The sequence below is a fragment of the Musa acuminata genome, chromosome BXJ3-1, assembly GCF_036884655.1.
Source record: "Musa acuminata AAA Group cultivar baxijiao chromosome BXJ3-1, Cavendish_Baxijiao_AAA, whole genome shotgun sequence".
Taxonomy (NCBI): domain Eukaryota; kingdom Viridiplantae; phylum Streptophyta; class Magnoliopsida; order Zingiberales; family Musaceae; genus Musa; species Musa acuminata.
Genome location: NC_088349.1, coordinates 7,048,798 through 7,059,855, shown reverse-complemented (window position 1 = coordinate 7,059,855; position 11,058 = coordinate 7,048,798). Strand labels below are relative to the sequence as shown.

The 11,058-nt window shown below is 35.0% G+C and overlaps 1 protein-coding gene across 3 annotated transcripts; it reads left to right on the top strand.

The window, feature by feature from the left end:
* Nucleotides 1-286: 286 nt before the first annotated feature.
* LOC135584095 (putative threonine aspartase) lies at nt 287-10,917 on the top strand. 3 transcript variants are annotated; one of them, XM_065137387.1, is made up of 11 exons: nt 287-480; nt 1,115-1,165; nt 2,134-2,251; nt 2,393-2,477; nt 3,475-3,556; nt 3,705-3,843; nt 5,347-5,516; nt 7,069-7,232; nt 8,299-8,419; nt 8,489-8,593; nt 10,526-10,917. In XM_065137387.1, the coding sequence occupies exons 1-11, from the start codon at nt 337-339 to the stop codon at nt 10,607-10,609; spliced, it is 1,263 nt and encodes a 420-aa protein (XP_064993459.1). In that variant the 5' UTR covers nt 287-336; the 3' UTR covers nt 10,610-10,917. The 3 variants fall into 3 exon arrangements, with proteins under 3 accessions (XP_064993459.1, XP_064993460.1, XP_064993461.1); XM_065137388.1 differs by lacking the exon at nt 10,526-10,917 and adding an exon at nt 8,798-9,106; XM_065137389.1 differs by having other exon boundaries at nt 342-480; nt 2,156-2,251.
* The last annotated feature ends 141 nt before the right edge of the window (nt 10,918-11,058 follow it).

The following is an 11,058-nucleotide window of genomic DNA, read 5'->3' as shown; positions in this document are numbered from 1 at the left end:
TTGGAGGATTATCGAGTGTTCAATTTTCATTATTTTGAAAAAAATGTGGCATTATTCCTAAATCATTTTTTATTGGGAGATATTCACATAGATCCGGATCCTATAAGGACTCTTACAGGTGATAGTTATCGGATTCGGATCATATAAAGAGATGCACACGGATGCATATCAAGGTCGGCTTGGAAACTTCGTCTTGTATTGTACTTGTTGGACAGCTTCTATACGAAACGTATACAACGTATAAAAAGACAAGACGTATGGGGAGTATTTTCCCCCTCTTGTCCACGAACATAAGATTCTATTCTCTCCTTCCTCCGCAGGGGCGAGCGACGAAAAATGGCGGGCGAGGGCGAAGGAAACCCTAATCGGTTCTTCGTGGCGGTCCATGTGGGCGCTGGCTTCCACTCACCAGCCAACGAGAAGGCCTACAGGGGAGCCATGAAGCGCGCCTGCCATGCCGCCGCCGCCGTTCTTCGCAAGGTAGTCTTCGACCGGTCCCACGGAGTTTGTTCTCTTTTCCTGGGGTTTGCGTCTTTTTCACTTCTAGGTTCTTGGTTCCGGGATTTGCTTCGCGATGGTGTCGATCGATGATCCTTGAGGAAGGTGGTGATAGCTGATCGATTGAACCAACGACTAGCGCTATACATGTTATTGTCACTAATAAATTGGGCCTTCCGTTTTTATCTAGAAGACAATATTGAAAGAAAACTCTAACGCCACATTAGACTTTTCATTATGGTCCTGAAGCTGTTCAAATCTCTCTCTTTGGTCCGTCAGATCCTTTTACAGGACTATTGGATTGTAGGTGTATGTTCTGTTTTGTTTTGGTATCCCATTCATTTGGACATAGGTTGTGTATGTCTTCACTAGGGTTTCACAGCCTTCGTGTGTTACATGATTATACTCCAATGATCGAATATATACTCTGGTGATGGATTATTAGGTGATCACGAAACTAGTATTTCTTTTATTCTCATTTTGTGCTAGGTAATAATTATCTACCTCTGAAGCTATTTCTTGGTATGTAATGCTTCTTGTATTGTGGTGAAGCACTTGGTAATGTGTTGTGCACTAGTTATTCATTGTATTAGCTGATGTTTTCTATTGTTTCTAGGGTGATGGTGGATGTTTAGATGCTGTTTCAGCTGCTATTCAAGTGTTGGAGGTCTGTAATCACTTTCTTGTTTTCTTTTTTTGGCTTAATAGTAATGGGTTTATTTAAGCCAGGTTTTAGCCAAAAGATCAATATGAATTATCTTGTTAACATAGAATATGCCTGCTGCCAACAAGCATTTTCTCATATCTCATGGCAGCTAAACAATGTATTTGCTATCTTTTTTTAAAGGAAAATTATAATAATATCTGTTATTGCTAGAGGTGCTAGTAAAATTATTTGGGTTAGAGTCACTAGATATGGAATTATGGGATAGCATTAACAATTACGAGTGCAGAAAGTACATAATCTGGGTCCTCGGAAAGTGTTCATCATGTTAGTGTGAGAAGAAGATAGAAAAATAGACAACCTGGAAATTTTTAGTCATGCTACGACAAATAAGAATATAGAGAGGAAGAGTTTGGACTGTTTGCTTCTTGATTGAATATTAAGCGATCTACAAGATTGGCACATCACCTGCATCACTTCTGTAACATACTTTTTGGGTAGTGCATGGTGATCAAGTTTTCATGAAGTTAATGAAATTAATATGTTTTTTTGTTTTTCTGGTTCTTGGACCTTTTTGTTCGATATGAAGAAATATTTTATAAGCATCTTTGGCCCATGTTGTGGGCAAAGATTGGACAACAAACAACTATCCTAATGTTATTGTATTAGGAGTATTCAGTTTAAGGCCAAATATATTTGTAAAGTCAAAGACAGGGGATAGAGTGATGATATGAGATAAAATGAAACTAATGATATATTAGGAATAGCGCTTGCGGGTGCTGTTGATATCTTTTGCATGTATCTTGTGCTATGAAATATTGGTGCTTCTTACTGGACAATTCTAGTCCATTTCTTGGAATAGATGAGATGCAGACCAGTAATAAAGACTCCAGGTTATTTTGCTACTACACTGGAGGGATGAGATACTTGCATGCTTGTTATATAAATATAATGTGTATATATTTCCATAGGATGATCCGACCACAAATGCAGGCCGGGGTTCAAATTTGACAGAGAAAGGTCATGTAGAATGTGATGCAAGTATCATGGATGGTTCTGGAGCATTTGGAGCAGTTGGAGCTGTAAGAGGTATTTCTAATGGATACTCATCTGTAGCCAGACACCAAATATAGGTTATTGGTATTTACATCATATTTATGGGACGTAAATTTCAGATTTTGTTGTGCAACATAACTATGAGGTACTGAACCTTTTATTCTCATAGACCAGGTGTACGAAATGCCATTCAAATTGCCACTTGCTTGGCTAAAGAACAGACAACTGGGTTGTCCTTGCTTGGTCGAATACCTCCAATGTAATATGTGACTTCTTTCGACAAAACTGAAATACATATTTCTCAGTAGATTTTGTATTTCATGGTCATCCTTAATGTTTTGGAAGTGCCTGTTTATTTCATGATTTTCTAACCAAACAAATCTAACAACTTAATTTCACAAACAAATATGAAGCTTTTGTGCCAGGATTAGTGTTAATAGTGTATATTATGTAGTTATGGCCTCTGCAGAAATTTGAACTTATTGATCTGTCTATTGTTGTGTTACCTGGAAAACATATAAATTTGGACAGTTGAGTTTTTGTTTAAATTAGACCTTTCTAAGGTTGATCCTTTTTTTCAGTTGAATATTCGACACTTTTCTGTGCTAATCTAGGATTTTATACTGAATAGACAGTCTGCAATAGAAACAGAACCTGTTTTTTCTATCTTTCTTAAACTGTTAATATCTTTAATTAACAATCACTAAGTCCTTATTTACATGCAACTGTGCATTTTTTTATTTTTCTTTAAAACATGTTATTTAGTCATGCTATTTCTTATACATAACTAGAATTTGTTGAGAAAGAATCCAGCACACATTGATGTCAAACTATGGTCATCTTTAAGTGTTGACAAAAGCCGTGATTGCTCATTCGATATGAATTTTATTTGTTCAACTTGCAATGGAAAAGACAGATTGTGTTGCATTGGTGGATTCATACCTTGTGTCCATTCCATCTGTTTTTAAACTGATCCATTAAGTTAGATGGCTTTACAATTTTACCGGACCTATTCGGATCTTGATTTTGAGTTTTCCTAAAACAGCTACACGTGAGTCAACAAATGTTCAGATTTTTATGCAAAATTGTTGGTGCTCAGATGTGGTTGGACCGCATGATATATGACATTGTTCTATACCACTACTTTATCTGTGATGAAATATATTTTTTGCTTTTTATTAAGTTTAATTTTCTTTCTATCTCTCTACTGTACTTGAAGTGCTATCATCTTCTTTTTTTTTCTTTTTGTTCTCCAGGTTCTTGGTTGGTGAAGGAGCACGTGAATGGGGAAAGTCAAAGGGCTTAACCATACCTTCAAGTATTTTAGAAGAAGATTCTGTAATATCTTCTTCTTCTATTTGTCTTTCCATTTTTTCCATTCTGTTAATGGCAAAATTTTATTGTGTTTAACTTATTTCTTGATTGAAGTGTTGTTGCATTTTTTTCTGTTGGGCTTACCTGCTAGTTCCTTGTTGATTCTGAACAGTGGCTGGTGACAGAAAAGGCAAAGTCACAGTGGATGAAGTACAAAGCAATGCTTGCCGATGCCAAGAAAAAGAGTGAATGCTCTACGGAAGTGCCTACCTTAGCATGTAGGACTGCATCATTGCCTACAGACACAGAAGGTGGTTTTTGAAATCTTACTAGCTGCATACCTAACAATTTCAAAATATTAGCTGCATAGTATATAAGTTAGATGACATTTGACTTTTACAATATTTTACAGGCTAGTAAAATGTTATATATCTTCAAGTTTCTTTCCTACTAAATGTTCTTGTAACACATTTGTCAGTCAATTTGACTTAGTTGAAGATCCTAGTAAGCTTAGCTAGTATGGACTGATAGATCACCACAGGTTTCTGGACCTTCACCACTGGCCCTTTGCATTAAAAAAAAAAGATTTGGTTGAAGAATAAGAAATCTTTTATATTTGTGTTTTTCATTAACCATTTGGGTGTACCATGTATAGATTCTACACTATTTGTGTTGGACAGTGTAGAGAAGTAAGATACCATATGACATCCTTATTTTATATATATAAGCAACACCAACTTTTGGTACTTAATTCTGACTTCTTGAACATCTTTCTATAAATAAGCTATTGTAACTAAGTACTCTGTCATTGTTGCATTAGTTAAATTTATAATTTATTGTTTGTGGTTGAATATAGCTGACCCTGAACAGTAGGGATATTACAGCTTCTTGTTGTTTGTGGCTAAATTGCTTGTCTCTTGTTATCATTTTAGAATTAAATTAAGAATATTAACCCTTTTTTATTAACTAATAGGCCAAAATTAACATTTTAGTTAGTCACTAGTGAATAGTAGTTGAATACTGTTTTGTAATTTCATTTTATTTCTAAATCTTATTAGCATTAATTGTAATCAGACTTTGCTTTGCTTTAATGAGCATGTGCCTTTCCTTGCACTTAGCTCCACGAGAACTCTTAAGTGTTCTATTGCAACTTGAATCTTACATGGTTGGCAATCATACCACCTGGTAATGCTAGGTATTAATATATTCTTATTAGCTTTTTAAGATATTAATTTAATATCATTAGAGGATTGATAAAGGTATAATATAAGACTTATATAGAAATAGCAGTTATTTCCCATGATGGTTAGCTTTAGAGCACAATTCAAATTTGAGAAGGCACAATAAATTTTTTGATAGGACTTTATTCATTTGATTGCTTAACTATGCCATCAGTAAAAGTTTGTTCTGGAGTTCTAGCTGAGGCATATATTGGTGAGAATGAGATTTATCTTCGGTCCAAGATGTTAGTTAGAAAATGTTATAGTTTAGGTTTGTCCAACCAAGGAACAACATGTCAACATTCCCCAAGCTAGGGGAAGTGGGATGAAAATTGAAATTATATGTTCTGCACCATCCTAAAGTCAACCAATAGGAAACAATCCACAATTACTAGATCTATTTGGTATCATCCTACCACTTTGCCTATTCTTGTTTAGACACACAGACATGAATAATTGTCCTTATAAGTGTATTCCTTTTACTCTAGATAGTCATGGTTTGTGCCGGTTGTTTGATTGTTTCTTTTCTGTGCATATTTGGTTACATAAAACTATAGCAGAACTAACACCAAGTTTAATTTACCTTATGAACAGTGGATGAATCACAATCTTCAATAGTTGGGCAAAATAAGGAATTGGATGGTCATTCATTTATGAAAAACAATGACAAAGAGGATTTTGTTATGGATACAGTGGGGGCTGTATGTATTGACAGCAATGGACATGTAGCATCAGGGGCATCTAGTGGTGGCATTGCATTAAAGGTAGTGATTGTGGTTTAATAATTTATTTTTAAGTTCTCTGTCTCTTATGAACTGTTCCAACAAGATTTTGATCTTGAACAAAAGTTTACTTCTTTTATATATTTTATCTATTTCATGATAGGACATAGGGGATGCACATCACACAACAATTTTGAATAAGAGAGATATCAAGAAATGACATATCTATTTACTCAGTCAATAACCAAGCTGGATCTGGTGTTTTATGTTCAATCTGCCTTTTCTTGAGTCCTGCAGATTAGATCAAAAAATTTATTGAATGATGCATTCAATCCCATAAATGAATTAAAAAAAAAGGTTTGTTTTACATCCTCTTTTTCTACAAGAACAATGAATATTTTTATCTAAGGATGAAAAGAAAGATGGATTTGGTTGATACAACTAAATAGACACAACACACATTTCACCTGTACTTTCTAACGGGTGGGATCTATAAGAGTTCTGGATGTAAAATCGAATGCCAGCTCTCTTAACTTGACAGTAGTTTCTGGATCTAAACTCTGTCAGCAACTTTATCTGAAAATTTGATTCTGAACGTGAATGTTAATCAGGTTGGTGTATAACATGATCCTATGGCAGCTTTCTTCTCAAAGTTAATTTTTCTTACAGAAATTCTTCTGCTTTTCAATGTTAATCCTGTTCTTTCTATTTTTTTATACTCATTCATTTGACTTCCTTTATGACGTGATACCTATTCCATTGGTCTTTTTATGTAGAAGTTAACTCTCTGGTGCAAATCAACCAACTGTAAACCACACCTAATGGTGGTCCATTTTCTATAATCTTTAATTCCATGATAGAATGATGGATACTATGGATTTATCCATTTAAATATATTCGTTCTGGCAATTATGATTAACAATGCAAGTTTGCCCTGTGACCTATTTGTATCAGTTATGGCCAAGCTTTTTATATCTACCTATAATGTTCTTATGTGTTGTGGACTAGGACTTTAAATGGCTGCTTACTTTATATTTGGAACATGGAATGCTACCCTTACTATGGCTACTAGAACATATTACAGTTTAGGCAAGTTATTCTCTCGATTTTAGTGCCTATTATCCTTTTTTCAGTTTGTGATGATTACTTTGTCTTTAACATATTAATATGGTGTCAGTGTTAATACAGTTATTTGCATAGTGGAAGGCTAATGATTTCTGCTTGACAGTTGAAAGCGATGGAGTAAAACGATTGTAACATTGACACTTACCAGATGTGATTATTACTAAATTGCATAAAATTAGTATGTTCCTGATAATAGTTTCTTTTTATTGCACATAAGAAGATGCTATGCTGGAAGATTGTGTTATATGCTAAATCCAACCCACTCATGCCTTTGATTTCCATAGCCATAATCTTTTAAGTGCTTGATTCTGATTAAAAGCTAGTAACAAATTTTTTTTTGATATTTTAGCTTATATTACTAAATAATCTGCTTGGACTGGAATTGTGTCTGTTGTAATGCATGACTATAATATACTCTATTTGCTTCTAGTTGATCCCACACATGTTAAAATATTAGACGGGCTTTTAGGTTGATGGGCGGGTTGGATTGGCAGCAATGTATGGTTCAGGATGCTGGGCTTCAGTGAAAGATCCCTTTGGCTCTCCATTTGTTGTTGGATGCTGTGCAACTGGTGTTGGAGAGTGTTTGATTAAAGGGTTTGCAGCACGTGAATGTTGTGTGTCATCATCATTGTATGTTCTATGACTTAATGCCATTTGTTATGTCATATTAAGATTAGATATATATGTCTAATGTGTAAGTTTGTTTTAATGGGCAGTATCGTTTTTGTCATTATTACAAAATTTCATTTTCAATGATCAGAAATTTATCAAGTTTATTGTGCTTCATTGATGAACATGTTTATAATGCTTTCACTGGTGAACATGTCAGCGTTTTGATCTTCTGCTAGGTTTCCTAGATGATATACTTGTGTATTCTCCACACATGTATTAAAACTTTCCTATAGGATGTACATGCATTGATGCATTTGGATCGTGACTTTAGAGGGGTACCCTTATGGCTATTTAGGTGAACTATTACCTGTATCTATACTCCTGTAATGCAGGAAAAAGTAGTCAGTGATATGAACAGTTTGTGGTTTTGTTTCTGTGAGGTCTCTCTTTGGACCGCACATGACTGGATCTAGTTTAAGTATGAGTATGCATTTTTCTCTTAAACAGATAGGTGATAACTCTCTTATAAATGTTTGGATTTAAGGCCTATAGACTTTAATTTCCTTATTTCACCTGTCCTCCACTTCAGTAAAATCTTAAGTAGAAAATCCAAGTCACCTTTAAAAATTGAAGTGAGATCTCTGGAGTATGCATGCAAGTGAAATTCGCCCTCATAAGTCGAGTGAGTTCTGTTGCCCATTTGAGGTGGCTAACTGGCAGTGTCATTAAGCAGCCCAACAGACTCGGGTAAATATAATTCTTATTGCTTATTATGATTATATTTGATTATTTGTAGATGCTATATGCATTTCAGTTATTAGTTTGAATAAAGTGGAAAATTCAAGTCACCCTTAAAGTTTATGTGAGATCTGTGGAGGATTCAAGTGAGATTCAATCTCATAAGTCTACTGAGTTGTATCACCTATCTGAGGTGGTTAACTGAGTGTCATTAATCATCCGACAGACTGGGGTACCATAAATCTCATCACTTATTATGGTTATATTTGTAGGTGTTATATATGCATTTAAGTAATTGTTTATTGTATTTTAATGCTCACAGTATCGGTGTCTGTCCTATGTTTAGGTCACAGTCAGGTCCTGTATCTGCCTGTATGAAAATTCTCCATTCTCTTATCCACAGTAGCAGTAAAAAATCCCATGATACAGGTGGTGGTGTGTTGCTACTGCAGGCTGATACTGTGAAGGTGTGTATCCAATTATATTGTCTTTCTTTATCACATTATATGGCAAGATCCATGATTTTTTTTCTGCAGATTGCAGAAAATTTATCTTCTTTGAAAGCAGTCGAGGTTGTAGCTGCCTATTCGTCATCATCCTTTGGGGTAGGCTATTTTGGAAGCTTCATGGATCATCCAAAGGTATCCATCCCAGTTTAGTCCAGTATCTGTTTGAAATGTTGTCTATACTGTCTTAGAACTTTGTAATTGGAAATTTGTTTTGATTAGCTTGTCATATTTGAGGCTTTCAGAATCAAACTCGAATTATTTTCACGGATACTTCTATTTAATTTTTAAACATTCACCTTTTCCTGGGTTAAAATTATTATTGGCTATCTGAATCAGGGAGGACAGCACATGGTTTTGAGTACCTTGGTGTATCGTCTGGTATATTGGGTATGCTAAGGTCTGAGTTAGGTCAAGGACACTGGTTTATCATGGCTACACTTCAAGTTCTAATAGACATTTGATGTGTTATTATTATTTGTGGTTCAGTCCAAGCAGTCTGGCACCGTATCAATTGCCAATCTGATTTGGGTCTGGTAGGGTTACTAGTTCCTTTTTCTTAAACCTTTGGACAATGTATTAGAAAAATAATTGTGGTCTCTGTACAACATTTTAGTTTCTGACCTGGCAGATAAAACATTGATCTTATGCCTTTTCTTTTCAGAAGCATATTGAAATTTGACAATATGCGGCAGAGAATTCTTTGAGCTTCTTTTGCTTTCTTTCATTCAGTATCTGTATCTAACCCTTTTGGGAGGCAGATTTAAATTTTGGATCATATGAATACCAAGTTATATTGGAATTTCCCTGTAATTTGTAAAACTTAATTATAAATCTGCTCTGTCTCTTGATCTTAATAAGGTTCATTCAATTTTGATGGTAGGTGAGAACAAATTATCTAGAGATTTTTTATTAAGACTGAAACCAGCTTTCATCTTCTTTAATTAATGGATCAACTGTCATCTTTGTCCATCAAATAGCTAAAGGTAGTGATCCATGTAGTTGACCCAAATAGTAGTGCATTATGGCCTTTTTTTTTAATGGCAGACCATGGTTTAAAATATTGGACGCGTCATCCTGAATGGTGTTTACTTGTCCAAAAAAGCATTGATAATGGACCATACAACATGCTACTGCCCTTTATTGTTTCCTCCAATTATAATGGGGATCCAGGTTGGCACACATCTTGATGTCTGAGGCATCATACCAGTCTGAATTGGTGTCAGACTTGTATGTTATGTACATTGTGGCAAACTATTTATTACATATACAAATTTCAGAAATACTATCTGTTTTTCTCTGGAACTATGCTTTTGTTTAGTTCAATTTCTACATAATGTTATTTATCTGAGCAAGGGTTTTGATTATTGTGTGATTAGATTTACTGTCTTGATTTTATTTTCATTTTTGTACATAGTTCCCATCTATCTTTCCATCTTATATTAATTTGGAAGCTAATAGATTATCAAAAGAAAAAAAAGATAGCTAGTACCAGTTGTTCATGCATCATCTTGTTTGTCTATCTACTTGTCAGAGAGGATGACTGCAAAAATGCAGCCAAAAGAGAGTAGAATAATTAATATTGTGACATTTTTGTTTTCGAAGGCTTATAATTTGTCGGGAAAAAAAAAAACTTTCTTGTCTTAGTTGTAATAATTCAATGGTATCATAAGATTGCAAATATTGTGCTTCTTGCTGAAGCAAATTGACTGTAGGTGATGCTATTTGACTACAAAAGGATGCTATTTCTCTTTTCACGGAAAATGCTTTTCTGTCATGTTCCGAGGCTCACATATGACATTACTTAAAGAAATGGTTTAGTAGGAGAGTGCTGGGTAAAAACGGTCATCATCAGCTCAGTATGAGAATGCAATTTATTGCATTGTTTCGCAATGTGATGTTTTTAGGTGTTTGTCAATTTGTTTTGTGGAGCATAAAATGCATCGTTGATTAGCTTTTCTGGATTAACAACGAGAGATATGGTTTGATTGAAGGGAGTAGAACAAACGGAATGAGATAGATAGCTGTCTGTCTTCTGATATATTTGTTGTCTTGTGATTCTTATAGGTGTCAGTACTTAGAGCTGCGGAACCACGTGACAGCAGCAAAGTCAGCCAATTTGCAACACGAATTAATTTTGATGCTTTATGATGGAAGTCGCATGGCATGGTCTGCTACATGTTAGGTCATGATATTTTCAGCAACGAATCCCTGCCCAGCCAGATTCTCTAATTCGTCCAAGATAGGAAGAACAAGTCTGAACGAGATGATTGGTGTTTTGTCGGCCCTGATGTGTGTCATCATCGCGCTCTATCATTTGTGCTTTTCTTATTTGTTGTCTGGTACTACAAGTAGAGCGCAGCTGTCTTTGTGAATGCTGAGAAGAGGATGGTAATGCTTTTGGATTAACGGTGACATTCTGATTTTAAGATTAATATTATTCACAGCACATGACTTTATCCGAAGGTTTCGTGTGATGCTATATATATATATACTATATAAAGTGTATAGATGCTAGTGGTTGCAGGGCTTCCGTACACCGAACCTCTAGGATTTTTATTTATGCCTTTTTCTTTTCAAATATTCGTTGCAAAATTTCC